The sequence below is a fragment of the Sceloporus occidentalis genome, unplaced genomic scaffold (genome assembly GCF_023333645.1).
Source record: "Sceloporus occidentalis isolate IW3139 unplaced genomic scaffold, rSceOcc1.0.p SCAF_129, whole genome shotgun sequence".
Taxonomy (NCBI): domain Eukaryota; kingdom Metazoa; phylum Chordata; class Lepidosauria; order Squamata; family Phrynosomatidae; genus Sceloporus; species Sceloporus occidentalis.
Window position 1 is genome coordinate 321,833 of NW_028317109.1, and position 20,567 is coordinate 342,399.

Genomic DNA, 20,567 nt, shown 5'->3' on the forward strand with positions numbered 1-20,567 from the left:
CTGTAGAGTAACTTAAAAAAATATATATATAAACGTTTTACATTTACAATTGCCAAATTAGTTTTTTTCCCTCCTTTTAGAAGGAGCTAAAATTTGGAGAACTGTCCAGGATCCCCGATGGGGGCAGTTAAAGCCCCGCACCATGCGCCATCCTCATCGCCCGGCTTCTGTGTATAACGTGACTTTAATCTCCGCAGCGTGTAATTAAGGACGTCACCATCGCCCCTTCTTGTTTAAAACGTTCCACTTGACCTTTTTTCCTTTGGTTGCAGACGATTGCCTGACTGTATCCGAGGCAGCGCTCCGCACGATCGCTGCTCCCAAAGACTTTATTTATTTTAACCCCCGCTTTTTATGTATTAGATTTTTTTTTAGGTTATTTTTTTTTATTTTATTTTTAGGTTAAGAGGCCAAGATGCGTTTATTCTCTTCCTCCCTGAGCGCGACGTCTTCTGCGTTCTCCTCCTGGAGCGACGGCCGTCTCGCGAACGCCTCGAACTCCAGCCAGTCGTATTGTTACAATGGAGCGCTCGGGAGCACCGTGCTGCAGGGGGTCACCTTTGGGGGCATCCCCACCGTCTTGGTGTTAGATGTAACCTGCTTCGCGGTACGTACTGTTAACACATATAAAAGTAGCGACAGAAAAAAGATCCAAGGTTTAGTGTGTTTTGGAAAGCCTCTACCACGTCTGCTGGAATGCGGTTCCACTTATCCACCACCCTCTCAGTGAATATTATCATTGTTTTATATAACGGATAGACATGACATAGCAATTAATACTTTCTTATACTAAGTTTATGCCCCTGTCTCTCTAGATCAGGTATTTCTCTACCCTTCACTCCTTCACTTTATTTAACCCTTTATATATATGCTTTATTTCATTGCGTTTTGTTTACTATAAAATTAAAATAGATGATAAAGAATTGGCAATAACATGAAATTTATACCCAAACTGACAACAAGATTGATGCACGTTATGACGTACTGCTGTGGCAAGAGAAGAGGACCCCGCTCCCGTGAGCTTACAATCTATTAGTGTTTGATTCAGTGCAGCATCTGGGGACTTTTAACTCCTTGTGCTTTAGGCTAGTTTTTGAGAAGGGTTAATGCTGTATTTCTGTTTACAAGAAATTATTAAAACATTTTTATTTAATTTTCAAACTTTTTTTTCCTCTCCCAAGTGTTTGGTAGTTAAACCAAAAAAAAAAAATTTAAAAAAAAATAAAATATATATATATATATAATATAAATTTAACCCAAAATCCAAGAAGTTGGATGTTTTTTTTTTGTGTTATTGAGGTTATTTTGCCACAATGCGTCGGCACAGATTTATTTTTCTCTTTATCTTCCATTAGCTCCTGTTGTTGGCGTTTTCTCTGATCCGTAAGAGGTTCTGGGACTATGGACGGGTCGCCTTGGTGTACGATTCAGACAGGTAGCCCGGGTTACGCTTTATATCTCCCCTGTCGCAGTACGCTCCCGTTTGTCTGTCGTTTCTTGTCTGTACTTCGTTCTCACGCTCGTTCTGTCTTGCAGCAGGCCGCCGAGCAGATATCGCAGACTGTCCTCATCTTCAACCAGCGAGGAGCTTGAAAGGGACAGAGTAAGTTTATTTTTCCATCGAATGCTGAGACGTCTATGCTGGGTGGCTGCGCATGTGTTTCAGCTGACTCCTATTCCCTGTCTGGCCGTTCTATGCAATCTCATGCCAGTACTGGCTATGTTCTAGGTCTTTATGGTTTGTTCTAGGTCTTCTCCGTGCCCTCCATCACACTTTCATATTATTGTGAATTACTCCGTTATATATTAACATTTAAACATATTGCGTTTTTGGGGCGGTATAACGTTTTTGGATGGGTCTCATGCCAGCCTGTAATGCTTCTATGTTTGCACAGCTATCTGGTAATTAAACTGCAGCCCCCTATAATCCTGGGATATTGTTGTCTGAGGTTGATGGGAGTGGTAGTTAAAGGGTATGCAGCTAATACCCAATGGCCAGCCAACCATGCGTGAGTTGGGGGGGAGGGGTAAAGGGACATCCCAGTCATCATATGCACTTTAATGCATACCACAGGCGAGTGTCCCCTTTAATTTTTCGAGTGGTCTTACTGCAAATACATACAGGGATTTCCTGCCACTGATTGGCTGGTTGCTTCAAGAAGCCAATCAGTTGCAAGAGTAGTCAGAGGAGGGCCACTGAAGCAGCTGCAGTAGCAGTGCTGCATCTTCTGTGTCATGTAACCATTGTAATTGTCTTTATGTTTGTCTGACAAATGTATAATAAAGCGGGGTTAGGGATACTCGCAGAGCATGTCATGCATCCCTCTATACAGGGGGTGTCAGGGGCATTAAACTGTCCCCTAAATACGGGGAGTCTCTTTAAGGAGTGTAGATCAGTTTTAAACTATAAAAAAAATCTATGAGACATTAGCAGTATTATAACACAATTATCCTATTACTGCCAGATGAAAATCCCAGCCTACCCCTTTCATTGTTCCTCTTTGTGTGTTATAATGCCTGTTTTTCAGCCATCTCCTTGTGTTTTCAGGGCTTTTGTTTCTGGATGACCTCTGTCTTCCAAATGAAGTAAGTTCATTTTAAGACTAAACAGAAATTTTTGGGCCATCGTGTGACATTATTAAAGGGACACTCCAGCGTCCCCGAGAGCCTCCTAAACAAACGCGCAAAATATTGCACTTTCCTATGGTTTGCTAAAATTTGGGGTAAAAGGGTACTTAGGAAGAAGCTGCAGAGCTGAAACTTTCCACCAGCTTCTTGAAGTAGCCAATCAGGTGAGAGGAAAGCGCTGGAGTTGACTTCTGAGTCTATTACTTTCCAGGAGATGTGTTCGACACAGAAAATAGTTGTAAGGGGCAAATATATATATATATGGGGTATTTGCCAAAGGCACCCCTTTTAGAGTTTGGAACCTGATGTAACTTTTCAATTATCCACTCGAGAACATGAATGCATGTGTGTGTGATTTGGGCTGGTGACATAATCATGACATCACGTCCCATCTACAGCATGTCTCCACCTCTTTCCCATAATTCAAAGTGCTCCTGGGACAGCCTGTGATAATGACATCATTATCATCCCATACCGAGCCGCTGCATGTGACTTGCGGATCAAGCAGTGGGATTCCAATCTGGGCTATTCTCACCAAATCAGGACAGTAGGCAGCTATTGTATTACGCAATGGGATTTGTAGGAAGGCATTAATGTCTTTGTTTAATGCGTTCCAGCGATGATGACATCCGTGAGCGGTGTGGCGAGGATGCGACCCACTATCTTTCCTTCCAGCGTCACATCATCTGCCTGCTTGTAATCGGCTGCATCTTGTCTGTGGCCGTCATCCTGCCGGTGAATTTGTCCGGGGATTTGCTCGGTAAGTTATGCCATATTGTAATTAACTGGATCCCCCAGTTACAAAGTAACCTTAACCTTTCTTAAACCACTCTTTTATTACTAAGGTTCTTCTTCTTTTTTCTAAATAGTTGTAGTTTTTGCCCCAGAATATTTTGTTTTCAATTGGCTGCAGGGTAGGCATTTGTTTGAGTTCTCACTCTGTTATCTGAGCCCCTATGTACTAGACAAACACTCCGACTCCTTATCATACTGCCTGTGGGGAAACAATGGAATGGCTCAGTCTTAATCACACAGCCAGACACTGTCTATGGAGGAATGGACTTAATTAGCGTTGCTGTAAAGCATCAGCTCGGTGTGGTGTTTGAGTAGGAAAAGTCACCCTAAATATCACATGCGGCAGCCTGCATGTTTGCAGATAAAGGGAGTTTATTGGGACAAAGTTGGATAAAACCAATGCCGACTGACATTACTGTATACAGCGCGGGGGGGGGGGGGTAATTATTGTATACAGCACTGTGGGGGTTGTTGTATACAACACTGGGGGTTATGCTTAAAGAGATTGTTTGCCCCATGGGACTTTCCCTTTGAATTAAGTCATAACAGATGTACTTGGTTCTTTACAGGTTAATAAAAGGGGGGCACAAGAAGTCATATGATAAATATGAATTATATTAAAAAAGGAGGCTCCCAGCCCATAGTTTAGTTCTTTTTGTTTTCAGTCTTTTAAATTATTTTGGATTTTCGTTTCCAACGTTAGACTCCGCGCTGTTGTGTGCATAAATCCTGTGTAACTAATTAATTATCTGCCCCGAAATCACATGAGCATTACGTGTAGTGATCCATAATCAGACAAGATTACCATGTAATCCACACGGATGCAAGAACTACAAAGAGTTCTATATGCAACGAGAGGAGTCCGGAGAGTTTCACGTTAATGCATTCGCGCCCGTATCGATAACCAAGCAATAAGGCAGCGAGAAATCAGAGGCTATTTTGGTCAAAAAGAGGAATTTTTTTCCCCCCGTTTTGTGACACTACTGGAAATTGCTTCAATGTTGGGATTTTGTCGTCTTCTCGATTAACGACAAGGTTGAACTATGTTACAAAGGGTGTTACTTATTAACCCTGTGTAACATAGTCTCCAAATCCCAAAGCATTCTACTCTCTGTAGGAATCCTGTAAGCGATGAACTACCCGGAAGGTAACGCAACAGTGTCAAACGTCTACGTAACATAAATGAAGAAATAAGAGCAAATGTGCAAAAAAAAAGATTGAAACAAAAGAAATTCTGTTTTTAAACAGAGGGAGTTCTGACGTTGAGGTTATGAGTGCGGAATAGTCTAAGGGATTATCCCATAAAATGTGTGCCTTAAGTGCCATTTTTTGAAAGCATCGCTAGAGTCAAAGGGGTGTGGCTTAGCTGTAGCCCAGCCCGCTTCTTATCATGCTCCACCCCCTTTTGGAATATCTTCTACTTGGTTCCAGCCTTTGCCTCCCCTGTGATTATTTGTAGATTTTTAATACAGCGCAACTACCTGCCTAGCACGCAAGTCTGGGTTTCATCGGTACAGAATTACACCTTTTACCAAACTGTCTTTTTTTTTTTTTTCTAAATTTTAATTATTGCGGTTGACTCATTTTAACAACTTTTAAGAAGTTTTGCAAAGAAATATCACCCTGGACCAGAGCCAGTTAACAAACTACCTTCTAGATTGTAAGCTCCTTTGAACAGTACCCTCCTGTCCTTTTGTTTCTGTCCAAGTTGTAATGTGATGTGCTACTTATGTCCTAATTACCCATTGTACAGCGCTGTGGATTATGATGTAACTATATAAATCCATAAATACAGTTATTACTATTTTTTTTTTTTTTTTTTCCATTAAGATAACGATCCACTCAATTTTGGGAGGACAACAATTGCAAATCTGCAGCACAAGTAAGTAAAGCCGGCACCGACGATGCCTGTTGTGCTTCATGAATGTTGGGTGAAAGTTTTTTTTCTTTTAATAACATGAAAAACATTTATTTTTTTCGTAATTTGCCGTTTTAAACGTATAGATGGAGGTTGACTTCATTCATCAAGTTCTGCCCCTGTAGTGATTCCAATTTTTTTTTTTGTTGATGAAAAGAATTCTAATCAAAAACACATTTTTGGAAGACTATCTTTTGTGTCGCTGTTACTACAAAGCAATTGCAAACAGCGCCACCACCTGGCAGAAAGGATCAAACACGCATTGCACCCAAAATGTTTCCCGGGGTGAAAATAGTATACTATATAATACTGTAAAATACACACATAGAAGAAAGCCCTGCGCTCAAACTCCCATCACTCTTGGGCGGCAGCAACGGCCCAAAATACATAGAATAAACACCAAAAGATAGTTACCTGCGCACTGTCCCGAATCCCTATGCTTATTTAGACAAATGGAGGTTTTTATTTTCACTCCAATGGCCATTAGAATGGAAGCTCGCCTGCCACGTCACGGCAAACCTCTTAGGCGAGTCCTACGCTGAACAATTCACCTCGCTGCTGTGAGCGAAAGGTAAAGATCTTTAATGAGACAGAGAGGGGTATTCTCTATTAGCCCTTAATAGGGACCACGTGGGGTGGGCGGCAGCAATTGTAACCTGGCTGTGAAATACACAATTAAAATACAAACGCACAGAAGAAAGCCCTGCGCTCAAACTCCCATCACTCTCACTCATACTCGCTCTCTCTGTGTCTCCCTGCCTTCTACTTTCGTGTCCCTGTCTCCTTCACCCGTGCTCCACTTGTTCTTCTGTCTTCTTTCCTCGTCCTCCTCTCCCTGGTATCCGCTCCGTTATCCAGGTACTTCTGCGAAACTCCTCGCCGGTCCTCCAACCATGGGAGAGGGTTTGCACGGAGGCTCCGCCATTCAGAATTCTCTGCTTTGTTGCGGGTCCCTTTTTCTTTTCTTTTTTTTTTTTCTCCCGGACATTTGTACAAATTAACGGAATTGGCAAATTTTCCTTTAAAATTCCGAATGCACACGTCTGCTTTTTAGTCTAAGAGTGATGTAATGTCTGTATACGTAAATCTTGTGTTATTGGTGTATTTTTTTTATAGGCTTTTCTCCGTTTTAACGTATTTTCCCGTTTTTGCAGGGACAGTCTCCTGTGGCTGCACACGGTGATCGGCGTGATTTATCTGATCCTCGTGGTGGTTTTTATGCGACATCACACCTCTGCCATCAAATATAAAGGAGAAAATACGGTGGGTGCGACGTACCGCGTGGGAGAGGTGTCTGCGTTTCCCCTCCCGGAGCAATGTTACCCCTTTTAGTTTCTATGCTGGAAACCTGTCGGTGGAGCCGGGCAATGAGGCCTGTGCAGTCTGTGGGGCTTATTCACTAAACTATGAGTTGCCAGGAGTTTAGCAGTTTCAGCTCCTCAACTACGCTGAGCCCTCCTGCGAGTTTTACGTCTGTTTCAGGTCCCTGTTCGTATCCGATCGGTATCCGGGACACGTTATTGGCTGGAGAGTTACTGTGTCCGGCAGGTAGAGCGTTCGGTTGTTTCTAAGCTGTCTCTTTGTAACATCGTGTTACAGGTGAAGCAGACGCTCTTTATCACCGGGCTGCCGCGGGAAGTAGACAAGGATATCATCGGTAGACACTTCAGGTATGTACTGGGATAGTATCACGCGCCACCTGGGGGGTTATTATTATTATTATTATCGCGTCTCTTCAACGTAAGAACAAATAAGTTTGTGTTACAGTGACAACACTACGAAGGTGTAGTCTGTACATGGAAGGGGGTGTAGCATTGACTGGGCCTGAAGGTGGGAAGCCGTTTTTATGGTAGACAAGTGGCGGGGGGATTCTACACTTCATCTCACAGTTTTGAACTATACATGGTGCAGAGGTTGCTCAGCCCTTCCTGTAGGAGGCACTCCCTGGGGTTTGGCCCCCTACGCGCAGTGACATACCTGCAGACTCCTCGTTTAGTTAACGCTCTCCTTTGTTTCCCGGCTTTGCGTTAGTCTTACCTCTTCCTCTTAAGACTGCAGAGAGTTTCCAGCAGTTATGTTAATTGATAAAATGTGCGGTTTAACTCTTCGCACTCTGTGTTCTGTCCTAGCGAGGCGTATCCAACCTGCAGGGTAGTGGACGTCCACCTGTGTTACGACGTCGCAGACCTGATCCGTCTCTCCAAAGAGAGGTACTGGGGTCGCTGAAAAGTAATGTTACAATGGAACTCGTAGGATGTTGTTTCTTATCTGTGTGGACCGATCGCCACAGCTCAGCTTCTGTGCAGGAGCTGTACATGGGGCAGTAGTGGAGTTATTCCTCCCCTTTCTGAGGAGCTGATTTACATTAAGCTTTGGCCAGTTGCCCAAGTACCCCACTCTGGTGCCTGCTTCTAACAAAAGACATCTGAGATTTAATTTCACCACAATGAGAGCTGGTGATTGCCTTGTACCCTGTGCCCATCCCCCTCACAGACCTTTCATCCTCTCTCTCTCCTCCTCTCTCTCTCTCTCTCCTCCACCTCTCTCTTTCTCCCTCTCTCTCTTTCTCCCTCTCTCTCTCCTCCACCTCTCTCTTTCTCCCTCTCTCTCTCCTCCACCTCTCTCTCTCCTCCACCTCTCTCTCTCTCTCTCTCTCTCTCTCTCTCTCTCTCGTTTCCAGGACGTAGTATTTGGCTGCTCTCACTCTATCCCCCCTCTGAGAGCGGCTAAAATCTTTCATTGCCTTGGAGTTGCGGTTCAGCGACGATGGAGATCTGTTGGGTTCAGAGACGGTTTTACCGACTGCTATTTTTTGTTCTTTGTTTTAGGAAAAAGGCTGAGAAGAGTTTGGCTTTCTACAACAAACTGTTCAAAAAGACAGGACAGCGCATTTTAATCAACCCAAAGCCGTGCGGCCAGTTCTGCTGCTGTGTGATCCGCGGCTGTGAGTGGGTACGAGATCGCTGCCGGAGCCGTCGTCCTTATATTATACTGATATTATCCATAATTACACATTTACATTACAAATCTTAAATGCAACTAAAACGTATTTATATTGTTTCTTATCACGTTAGGAAGACCCTTTCCCTCTCTCATAGCAGCCTGGGGTCTCTGAGCAGTTTTGTATCCCAAAATCAAGACGATAAATGTTTGTGATATTTATTAACGAAAAGAAAACAACCATTTTTGGTGTGGCCTGATGTATGTCTGGTCTATACTCATATGTGATTTGTCCCGCTCAGGAGGACGCTTTAGAATACTACACCAGGGTGAATGACAGACTGATGGAGGAATTCAACCAAAAAATGGCCGTCGTTCGCAATGTTTCGCTGGGAATCGCCTTCGTCACGTTTGCAGAAAAATCTATGGCTACTTTGTAAGTATTTCCAAGGATTCTGGTGCCGGATAATTTGACTTATTTGTAATAAACTAACTACTTGAGTTCAGGTGTGGGAATCAGGGGCATGTTGGGTGCAAGTCAATGAGGGCTATTAGAGTACACATATGTGTATATATATATATATGTGTGTGTATTAAGACTGAGACATTCTATTAGTGTAACGGCTGTGTGGGGGGGGGGGGGGTCTGTGTATCACCGTTATCGGGATCTGGGATACGTCCCGAATATTTTCTGCCCCGTAACATCGTCACTGCCGTCTCTCCAGTATTCTGAAAGATTTCAACGCGGTGAAGTGCCAGGGGTGCCGATGCGCTCCGCAGCCCCAGCCCTCCGGCTACAGCCAGACGCTCCGTGCCTCCCGGTGGACGGTCATGTATGCCACCTACCCAGAGAACATATCCTGGTGAGTCCGCTGCGATTTACATGTTTGAGTCAGAATGTGTGTTTCCCATGAGTTTGATACAATGTAATATGAGGCTGTGTGTTTTTTTTCCTCCCCTATGATGATTGGGGTATTTATTGTATAGATTTGCCCCCCCCCCTGTTATTGTCTGATCCGCGCTTCTTGTTCTTGCCAGGGCGAATCTCTCGGTGCAGGGCTGGAGGTGGTGGGCCCGGTGTCTCGGCATTAACTTCTGTCTCTTCATCGTGCTGTTTTTTCTGACTACCCCTTCGATTATTATCAGCACGATAGACAAATTCAACGTCACCAAACCCATCTACTACCTCAATGTAAGTATCGTCCAATCGGCTCCGGCGCTGCGCAGCTTCGACTTAACCGTCAAAGGGACGTTTACTTGAGTGTTACTTTGTCTGAGTGCTCTCCGCACTCAGAGGCAGAGTGTATAACACACACACAAGCACTTCTTTACCCCGGGGCAGAAGCACCGCGGGCAATTCTATCAATACAAACAATGTATTATTTATAGCAATAGCGCCAGCAATTCCCGCAGCCCTTCTTACAGTCCCTACATTCAAAGGGTCTGACCAAACTAGAACTACATTGGGTAATGGGGGCTTGCATCCGAAGCTTACGATCTAGAGACACGGGTGTTATGTTAGTGAACGATTGCTTCTGCTTGTGTTTGGAACCTCCATCTACTTCTCGTCTGTCACAGAACCCGATCATCAGTCAGTTCTTCCCCACATTGCTGCTGTGGTCCTTCTCAGCCTTGTTGCCGACGATTGTCTATTATTCCACCCTGATTGAAGCTCACTGGACAAAGTAAGATATTTGTGTCACTTACTGTATAATTCACTGGTAAAGAACGCGCTGCGTGCAGGAATAACCCCGGCGTGGGACAAAACCTGCCCCATAAACTCCCTTTATCTGCAGACCTGTCAGTCAGTCATGTGATATTTTGGATGACTTTCCCGGGACAAACACCACACCGAGCTGACGCTTTATGGCGATGCTAATCAAGTCGTTCCTCCATAGACTTTAATTAATCAGAGAGTCCGACTGGGTGATTAAGACCGAGCCATTCTATTGCCCCCCGCAGGTAGAATGATAAGGAGTCGGGGGGGGTTGTCTAGTAGATTGGGGGTCAGATAACAGAGCGAGAACCTCATACAAATGCCTGATACGCAGCTGCCTGGAAACCTGATATTATGGGGCAAAAAGTACAACTGTTTTTTAAAAAAGAAAACAGCGTTATTTTTAAAAACGCATTTTTAATGCTATAATTTAGTAATTAAAAATGTTGGGAGTTCCCCTTTAAAGTGCCACAGTGGTGATATTTTGGATCGCGTAGTAATGTGTTCCTCTAACTTACTTTCAAGCGAAGTTACCCCTTTTTATTCGTTTTGCAACTTTAGAGGATGTATAGTGCCGATTTTATATGATGTTGGTGCGTTCCACTTGGGGAAAAATCCTCCATCAAAATAAACAGATGTTTCATTAAATCATAAAATATATAAATATAAGAATTTAAGGAGAGGGAATCAAGCAACCGCTGTAATTGGTAAACATCCATTAAGTGCAAAAAATACTTTTATTATATTACACTTTAGTATTTCTTCTAACATTTTATCATTTTCTGATTATTTAAATGTTTAATATTTAATATAATCGTGGTTTTTTTTTTATATTTTAAACAATGTGTGTAATTAAAGCGCTGTTGACGGGGGTTATTGTGGTGTTCTTGCATGGCTGCTCCACTTTTAATGTTACGTTTAATTATTACAGTATATTTGAGACCAATTGATTTTTTTATTTTTTTTTATTTTTTTTACAGATCGTCGGAGAACAGAATAATGATGCATAAAGTGTATATCTTCCTGATTTTCATGGTGCTGATTTTACCGTCGCTCGGCCTTACCAGGTTAGCTGCGCTTATTCCGCCCGATACGTTAATATGCGGCACTTTAATGCTCCACACGTTCGTATTTTTAATATCCTACTTGGCTTTTGTTTTGGGTTTTTTGCCTCAGTCTCAGTCTGGAGCCGACTCCTTCCTATTCTCCCTCACTGTGATCATATATAAGGCTTGCAATTAGGTGCTTTTGCTCCAATTGTATTATGGTTGATATTCCTGCTTGACTGCAGGTGACACGGTTAAGTTTATCTTTACATAATACCAAGTCGAGGTTTCCACGTGGGCTGTTATTAGATCTAGTTGGTTCATTTTTCCCCCGTGATCCGTGTCTGTTTAACCCTTTTGGAAATCTTCGTATATCTGTCTGAATGCGAGAGCGTTCCTCCGAAACCTTTTCTGTCTGTTTTCCCAGCTTAGACTTTTTCTTCCGGTGGCTGTTTGATAAGTCTGTGGATGTTCAGGGACCCATTCGCCTGGAGTAAGTAGCCGGTCCTTTAATGTCCTCTAAACACAGGTACTCGTTACTAATGTATGAAACCTGGGAGTCCGTATCCAAGGCTGCTGAGGCCACGAAAGTGAATAAACTTTATAACACGCTGTTGGGGTAACTCTGTGCTGTGTTTTAATATCGTCTCGTCTTCTCTCGTCTCCTCTCTGTCCTCGTTTCTCGTTCTGTGTCTGTTTTCTTTGCTTCTATCTCTGTCTTTCCTCCGCACAGCTTCCTTCTCCTTCCCTCTTTCCTTACAAGAACCGGGCCCTCTTCTTTCTCTTAGTATTTATCGTGTGTCGGTGTTATTGTCCATATTGTCAGTTTTGAATGTCTTTTCTCCGTTCCACTTGGTCTCATCATCTCTCTACCCCTCTGCTTGACCAGTGATCTCTCACTTCCCTTCTTTTCTGCTACCTCTTTAATTCCCCCTTACTCTCTCTCTTTCTCCACCAATGCTTTCTTTTAACATTTTGCACCTTACCTTGTCCCTTCTCTCCTACGTCTTGCCCTTCTCACTTACATTTCGAGCTCACCTTCTAGTTATATCCTCAGCCCTTCCCGAACCCCCTCGGTGCCGCTGTCTCCTGTGACGCAGATCCTCCACTCATGTCCGTTCCGAATATTCTTCCCTTAGATGCGTCTTCCTCCCGGACCAAGGAGCCTTCTTTGTAAACTACGTGATTGCCTCGGCGTTCATTGGGAATGGGATGGAGCTGATTCGCCTTCCTGGGTTACTCCTGTATACGGTGCGCATGATAATGGCCAAGTCTGCCGGGGAGAGGCGCAATATCAAGCAGGTAAAGATCACGACGAGGGCCACGCTGGAGCTTTCCTTCCAAAGTTCTTGGGGCAGGGGGCAGTGTAAATTCCCACAGGGCAGTTAATTTGGCTGCGTGAGAACTGTTCTTTTTCCCAAAATATTTTTGCTGTGGAATACTGGAAAAAATTTCTAGAGCTTTTTTTTGTGCTTAATAAGTAGTCGATGCCAAAAACATATGATTTTAGAATTCTGCAGTGTAGGATTTCTGTATCAATTTAGAATTTTCAGGTAACTGCGAGGTATTAATAGCATTGTTTTTTAACCCCATAGCACCAGGCATTTGAGTATGAATTCGGAGCGATGTATGCGTGGATGCTTTGCGTGTTCACAGTCATCATGGCGTACAGTATAACCTGCCCCATAATTGTGCCATTTGGTAAGTAAAAAGTAATAACATTGCATGGACTGAGAGCAGTTCCTACGGCTTTCTAAAAACGTACATTCTCAATAAACCCTGCGTTTAACTCTTTCCTTGAATTAAAACAAATCGCGTCTTATACTTAAGGTAGATCCTTTCTTTATTCTTTACCATTCTTTCCATCCTCAGGATTAATCTATATGCTGCTCAAGCACCTGGTGGACAGGCACAATTTGTACTTCGCCTACTTACCTACAAAGCTGGACAGGAAGATCCACTTTGCGGCTGTTCGCCAAGCCTTAGCGGCCCCCATACTGTGTCTCATGTGGCTCTTTTTCTTTTCTTTTTTGAGAATGGGTAAGTGACTTCTGATACATTTTTTTTGTCGTGTTGTATTCAGCTCTGAATTTGAGCTTCAGAATTTAACACCTAAATTTCTAGGGCACTTCGTACAAGACTCCCCTAACTTCTCCTACTTATCGGACCACCACTTTTTATCTATTTATTTGGTATCTGGTAATCCGCACATTTTTTTTTTTTCCCCTTTCTCTTAGGCTTCAAGGCTCCTTCCACGCTGTTTACCCTGATCATCCTGGTGATCACGATTTTCATCTGCATGCTTTATACATGTTTCGGGTGGTTCAAGCACCTCAGTCCTCTGAATTATAAGGTGAGACTTCCAAGGAGAACCGCTTTTTGCCACGACTTGGTGAGAGTTATCCATTTCGTGCCGGGGCAGTGTTCTGCACATTCAATGTTATTCACCCCCCCCTTCTGGCACTGAAACGGTTAAAGGGTAATACATCCCATGAATCTATACCGTCTCTTCCTTGCTCATCTCGACATAGTGTTAAAGCGGCAGCCCAGTCATCTTACTCACTTTAATGCATATGGTAGCTGCGGTCCCTTTAAATCATCATTGGGTTCCCCCTACTATGGCACGGCAGGGGTTCTGCAGGCCGCAGACACTATTTGCTTCTATCATGGCTTTAAAAATGGTAAAGTTGCGGGTAGCCATGTGATTTGCATTTGGTGGCGCATGTAGCACAAACATAACCGCTATGCTGATCTATTTGTAGATTGTGGAGCTCGTAGCTGGCGCAGACACACCGAGTGCGGCCGGAGCTGCGTGGGACCCCGCGGTAAATGAATCTCGATAGACTTTTATATTAAAGGAAATGCTTGTGTGCGTGAGTTGCCTGTTAGGGAGCAAACGCTGGAGTTGGAATCCGCCTTTAGTCGAGTCACGAAAACTCAGAGGTCTCTTCTTCAGATGGAATGGGTTATTTGCAGCTTCCCTTACGGTTCCTACAGTCATTCATTATAAGAAAATCGTCCTTCATATATACATTGTGATTTTAATATGGATAAAGTGATTCACTGTAGCATAGATGGGACAATGGGGTAAGAGTACAACTGAGTGCTGGTTGAAGGAGAAGAGTGCAGCAAGTGGAGGTGGAGTGGGGAAATGTCAGAAAGAGGGGGGGTAGCAATTAAAGTTGGACAGAGGAATAAAGGACAAAGGATAGATATGCAGTTGATGGAGGGTTTGGTACAGTGGATATAGGCTGGAGGCCTTATTGTAATTGTATCATCATCATGTATGTCTGTACAAATCTTTTGTTCCAGATGTATGTACCAAATGTGCTCATTTCGGAACCTTCCGAGACGGCGAAGCTGGACCAGGAAAGGCACAATTCTTACGGGACGATAAACAATGCAGAGACGCCAAACGCCCTGGAAAGCCACGAGACCCCCGAGGCGGCCACCAGCCCAGAGGAATACTCCGATAAGCTCGTGGACTTGGAAAGTCCTTGACAAGTCTGTGCTACCGAAAGATAACACTAGAGGGAGATATAACTCCCCTTTACCGGGAGGACCCCGTGACATCACAGCTGTGACATCACCACTCTGACCACAGAGCTTCACACGATTAGACTCTGAGAGTGGATAAGGAATCCAGATCAGCGCAGCTGTCCCTGGAACAGCTGGCCGTGTTGTAAAACTCATGTCCGATGCCTCTGGGTTACGGCATTATTATAAACGGGGCTTTACGAACAGAACAGATCCCCTGGACTATCCGCTTCCCTATCTGCCATTCAACAGGGGAGCAGCTGCTTGGGGTGGGGAGGAACTGTCTGGGAAAAGGGCCACAAATTATTCCTTCTTGGAGAATTAAGAAATGTCAAAGAATGAACTAAAAACAAACCAAAGGATTAAAGAGAAACACCGGAATGGAATGATGGGAGTCCTCGAGGAGGGGGCACATAAGGGTATTTTGTGCGTTGTAAGGGCAGCATATGGGTCTGTACGCAGTCCTGCCAAGTGCCTTGTTAATGCCCCCCCACCAAACCGCCATGATCTGCCCTGCGGTGGCTGCTGCCGGGAGCGATGGACTCAACAAACCGGTGTTCTTTCTGCCGAATGCTTAAGTGTTTTAAACAATGTATCCGTGTCTTTCCAGATAGAAGTCTCAGGAACCCAAATCACTTTGAGCTTTTTGCATACGTAATAAGGTCCTCCTTTTATAAAGCGGTTTAACGCAAGGTATTTTAAGGTGCTGTTCCACTTTAATTGCACTTTTTTTTTAAATGTTCAGTAAAATGACCTTAGGAAACTTTTTTTTTTTTTCGTTTTCCTCTGTTAATCACATAAAACACAGATATTTCACTTTTTCAGGGAAAGGTTTTCATGATTAAAGAATTCTTTCTGGGAAAGGTTTGCATCTAACAGTCCTGGGAATTATGTTTCTAATGCTGCATTTAGTTATGAAAGCCTTAAGCTCAGTAGGTGGAACAGCACCTTTAAACGATGATCAATCCTGACTTTGAACAACGGCAGGCATAGGAAACTCTTGGCTTTAAAAACTACAACTCCCATCATCCTTAGTTTTTTAAATTATTGTAATTGCGTAATTCTTTGCTAAAGGGGGACGATCACCTTTACAGAGAAAACTAATAAATATTATAATAAATATGAATAATAATTTAAGTATCTGTAGCATTAACATTTTGACCCATAGAAAGAGAACCCGATTATACTGATGAAGAAGCCTGTATGGGTCAAAACGTTGATAAAGATATGAACGTCTAATAAATGACTTGTGATTGATATGGGTGCGTGTAGCGTTACCTTTTCCTTTTTAACCCCTTCATGACAAAGCTTAAGTCCTTTAGGGGGTAAGGTCATTATCAAGGTTTCTAGGTGCTTATTGTTCGCTATATTTAAAAGCCTTTGCTTTAGTTAACTCTGCTTGCCGCCCGTGGGTTATGGTTTTTTGTATATATATTTGAAACGAATGGGTCATTTAGCCTTAATAACATGAGATCTGTGGCATAACTAGCATAACCATTAGCTGCCTGGTCCAACACAGGCAGCTAATGGGGAGGGATAATTTTGCAGATCCTAAATTAATGTGGCTGTTCCAATTCTGTACACACGTACCGTGGCTCCGTAACATACAAAATTATATATATAATCTATTTTAATAAAAGCGACATTTAAATTGCATGTGCAAGTTTCTTACACGGGAATACGATTTCTTCACGTTTACTAAAGAAAAGTCCGTGTTTGCACACCTTGAGTTGTATGTTTGGGGTGGGTGGCAGCCCCAGTGGGCGGCTGCTTAGAGATCTCCTTTGTAACCAGTCCATTTACAAGACGGAGGTCTGCGGCCGTCCAGCACAGCCGCCATAGTATCCTTATCCCCCGCCATAGTATCCTTATCCCCCGCCATAGTATCCTTATCTGAACTTGTTCCTGTACTTCTGAGATGGAACCGGCGGCTATGATCACCCTCAGCCAGACTCTGTATTAATCTAGCCTCTAACTAATATGAATAGGAGACTTAGGGGATCTCTCTTTCCCATGCGATGCCACAATGTATCGGAGCGGAACCCCGGAGTACCCCGGTATTTTGCTTCCTTCTATTTTTAGTTAGTCCTGCATAGTTTGGAGATGAGGCATTTCCCTTCAGTGATATATTTGGCAAACGTTTATCTCGCCCCGCCGGTTGGACGCGGCCCTCGCAGATGATCCCTGCATGCAGAGCGATTAGCATTCATTATTTACTTTTTTGAGGGGGAATTTCCATGACTTTTTGTGTAAAAAAAAAAAAAATAATAATAATAATAATAATAAAAAAAAAAAAAAATGTATAGATTATGCCACAGATCTCAGCTCTGCGATAAATTAATAAATTTTAACCCAAATATCACCCCTCACAAAAATGTACATTAATAATGTTAAGCTGGGTCAGTGACCATATCCCGTTAAAGGTCACGAGATGATGTAGCTTCGGGATATTGCCAGAAATTTGTGTATTTTTTAAAAATTCTTTATTTTTATACTTTTCTAAGAATAAGGATGTCTAGAAAGAGCCGTATTATACGCCCAGGTCTTACTTTATTACAAGTCTCTATTAAATTTATTGCCAAAACAATTTTGAAATGTATTAAATCTTTATTTGTGGATTTTTTTTAATATAACTGATTTTGTATTCCTGCCCACCTTGTTTTTCTTTGTGCCTTTTTATTTCAGATTTCTGTACCGTTTGAGTGTATTTTCTATGCTTGTATGTACAGAATTGGAGATCGTGGTTCTGATGATCGTGGCTGGCAGCTCCCTGTAGAGGTTTATACAGAGACCATAAGTGGGCGGAGCCATTATCAGCCTGGCAGGGATTGGGTAACAAAGTTGCGGAATGTTGGTGGAAGCAAAGACCCGGCGACCGGCTGCCAGACCCGGCGTTCAGAGCCTAACGACGACGATTCCTCTGGAGAGCAGCTGACGCCTCTTCGGTCTCTTCCTGAGACAGCTGTTGGCATACAAAGAACATTATAGTGTCCTGGGAGCAAATGTTACCAACACTGAGCCATGGAGGCAGCCAGTCTTACCCCAGGAAGGGGGTGGGGGGTATACCTCTAATTAGCCTTTATTTCCACCAACACAAAATTATGAAAAGAACAGTTCAGCTGTATGTGCAGCAATATATATATATATATATATATATATATATATATATATATATATATATATATATGTACCAGACTGGGGAATCTGGATTCACATGAATTTTAACGAAATTTGCCAATTTCAGCAATTCATAGGAATGTCCGAAAACGAGGGACCGCCAAGGATATCAACGAAAACTAAGCACAGAGCTCTGAATTTTCATTTGCATTAAAACTTTTTTTTTTTTTTATAACTCACACTGCCGCTCTCATTCACGCTTTTCTCAATGTCCCCCGACCAATTCCGCACCCCCTCTCCCGCAGCTCCGCTTCTTCTCTCACCTCTTCTTGTTCTTTCTTCGTCCACCTCTCCACATGTCTTCTGTCTTCATCCGCTTTTCTGTGAACCAGGCCTCCCGCAAGGTCTGTGTACCCAAATTGTATACCGGTTCCGCTCACTAGGGGAGCTATTGCACAGGGGCAATCATGCACTCCACTTGGGGTAAATATAAATGAAGAATATAATACACAATAATTCCACGTTCTGCGAGGTCTTTTGTGGAGGGCGTTATTTCCGTGCATTATCCGGCCTCCTGACGCCGTTCTATAAATACGCTTCAATCCCCTGCCATGCGCAACAAAAAGCAGGCCGGACCGACAGCAGTACAACGCAAAAATCACACGCGGGGTTAATACTGCGGCGTGGTGCGGGTGTAGGTGGTACGGAGGGAATGCACAATCACAGAGCCTAAAATACATTTGCGTACCTGCTAACTGTCCAGTTTTCCGTGAAACAGTCATGCTTTTCTGTGGCAGTTCTGCCAGGTGATACCTGAGGGTCTGCTTTAATAACAGAATGTGGCCCCAGAAGGATCGGGGGCCCAGTGTTGGCACAGGCCACCTGACCACGTTTATGGGGGTAGTTGAGCATGACACCTCCGCCTTTAACTTAAATCACATCTCTGCCTCCCGTCAATCTAGCTTCAAGCTTCTGGAACCCGATCGACCCCTCTCCGCAGGGACCGTATTACTGGTTAAAGAATCGTGCAGGGTCAAGCCCTGCCATATGTGTTTGTAATTGGGAGGTAATGGGCACAGTCAGCGATGGGACACACAATGCTTCTTTTGTCCTCCTCGGCTGATCCGTGATGACCTTTCTCCGTGACGAGGGATAAAGAAACAGCTGCTCGGAGCCACCGCGAGGGTCCCCGTTCTCAGACAGGTGCGAGAAGAAACGTCGTGGCTCAGAGTCATTATCTTTCAATAATTCTAATCTCATAGAATCTGAAGTTCTCATTATAGATGTTATTCAGGGGAGGGATGATATATGGCTTCAGGGACAGATAACATATAGCCACGTATACACTGATGTGTACACACACACACACGTTAAAGGAATATAAATTTTTCAGATACATGTTACAATTCAGCGATGTTCTTCACCGAAAAACTAACCGAAGTTACCTCTTCCCCCTCTACCCATCCCCATAACTCCCCGGTTTGGGAGATTGCCCACCTGCCATTATCACCACTAGGAGGCAGTGTGGTTTCTGTGCCCCTTGTGGCTCCAGGACCCCTATCACTGTGGACCCCTTACCAGCCAACCGAAGCCATTTGTGTAATTAGGGGTCTAATAACCCCGTCTTGTATCCTGGCCTTGATCATGTTACACACAATAGAAGCTGCCAGCAGATCGGCCCCATTTGGCCCCGTCTAGTCCTGATAAACCTTAAAAATATACAGCATTATGCGCTAAAAGAATGACACTTCTACTCAATAAATACAAATATATATATTTTTTTAAATATTTGCAATAAATTGTCAGCATTAAATCGAATCCAGAACCAACCTAATAATAAAAAAAATAATAAAGAATTAAAATTAAAATTTTAAAAAGAGATTTCCGTAAAAAAGGCTACCGCTGGTGCAGAAAATTCCTAAATCAATATCCAGAAAATTTAAGGCGATCCCCCTTCACCAGGACTCCGGGGTAGATGCTCAGCGAGGCTTTATGATGCCACCTGGCCCGTCTGTCTCGGAATGGTACAAGTTTCATAAAAAAAAAAAAACCACACAAATGACGCGTGTATTAAAAAGGTAACAGCGTTTGTGTCGCTACCTGAAGACGTGTAATATAACAAAATACACGGGCTGTCTGGATAGCCAGAAAGTTGAAATTTCAAGAATGTAAAAAAAAAGACAATCTATTCCTCAAAATATTTTATTTTTTTGTTAACGTACATTGGAGTTCATACATTCTTTAGCGTTTTTTTTCTGTTTTTTTTTTACTCTTCCTGTCTGTCTCTACTGAAGCCAGGAAGTGTGAAAAGCATACTTAAGTACACTTCCTGCGCACGCTCTGTAGCCTCCCAGTGGGAACCAAGCTTAGCCAATTGATGTATGCCAGCCTTCCATCTAACGTGGTAACCCTCTACCTTTACCACTAGGGGGCGCAGGTTCGTCATAAGAAGATTTTGCCTTCTTACCGTAGCCATTCCAAAGAAAAAATGGATTACTTAAAGACTTCCAGAAAGTCTTACCCGCATTTAAAGAATTTTTGTGGGGTTTTTTTTTGGATGTGCAGTGAAAGTTTGTCTTAATGTCTCCTTGGGAACCCTGGATTTGTTTATAGCTTGCATAGTATATTTTATCTTATATTTATATCTCCATGGAATGTTTGCATCGCTTAACAGCAGGTCACACGTAAATATATTCTAGAAAAAGTTTATAAAGAAGCGTATGTATACAATTGCTGATCATCTCTAAGCTGTTGCTATAATTATTTGTACTCTATCCTAACCCCCAGCTTGTAACCCCCCCCCAAAAAATATCAATGCCCAGATATCATTTGGCTGAGCAGCTCTCATAGGACTATCACTCCCATCAGC

General features: G+C 43.2%; 1 protein-coding gene across 1 annotated transcript; it reads left to right on the forward strand.

Annotated features, from left to right (window-relative positions):
- Positions 1–415: 415 nt before the first annotated feature.
- Positions 416–14,545, forward strand: LOC149281649 (mechanosensitive cation channel TMEM63A-like). Its single transcript, XM_089499089.1, has 22 exons — positions 416–607; positions 1,356–1,435; positions 1,537–1,603; positions 2,549–2,586; positions 3,246–3,388; positions 5,254–5,305; positions 6,496–6,604; positions 6,941–7,011; positions 7,471–7,551; positions 8,170–8,293; positions 8,584–8,717; positions 9,007–9,144; positions 9,320–9,473; positions 9,860–9,966; positions 10,979–11,065; positions 11,472–11,537; positions 12,184–12,346; positions 12,640–12,745; positions 12,917–13,084; positions 13,282–13,397; positions 13,807–13,869; positions 14,357–14,545. Exons 1-22 carry the CDS (start codon positions 416–418, stop codon positions 14,543–14,545), a joined length of 2,448 nt encoding a protein of 815 aa, XP_089355215.1.
- Positions 14,546–20,567: the final 6,022 nt, after the last annotated feature.

What these genes read in the sequence shown, in the direction of transcription:
- LOC149281649 (XM_089499089.1), top strand. Translation starts at nt 416, where the DNA reads ATGCGTTTATTCTCTTCCTCCCTGAGCGCGACGTCTTCTGCGTTCTCC. An exon ending in ATCATCGGTAGACACTTCAG is followed by an intron (nt 7,012 to 7,470) that starts GTATGTACTGGG and finishes GTTCTGTCCTAG; the next exon opens with CGAGGCGTATCCAACCTGCA. An exon ending in TACCCAGAGAACATATCCTG is followed by an intron (nt 9,145 to 9,319) that starts GTGAGTCCGCTG and finishes TGTTCTTGCCAG; the next exon opens with GGCGAATCTCTCGGTGCAGG.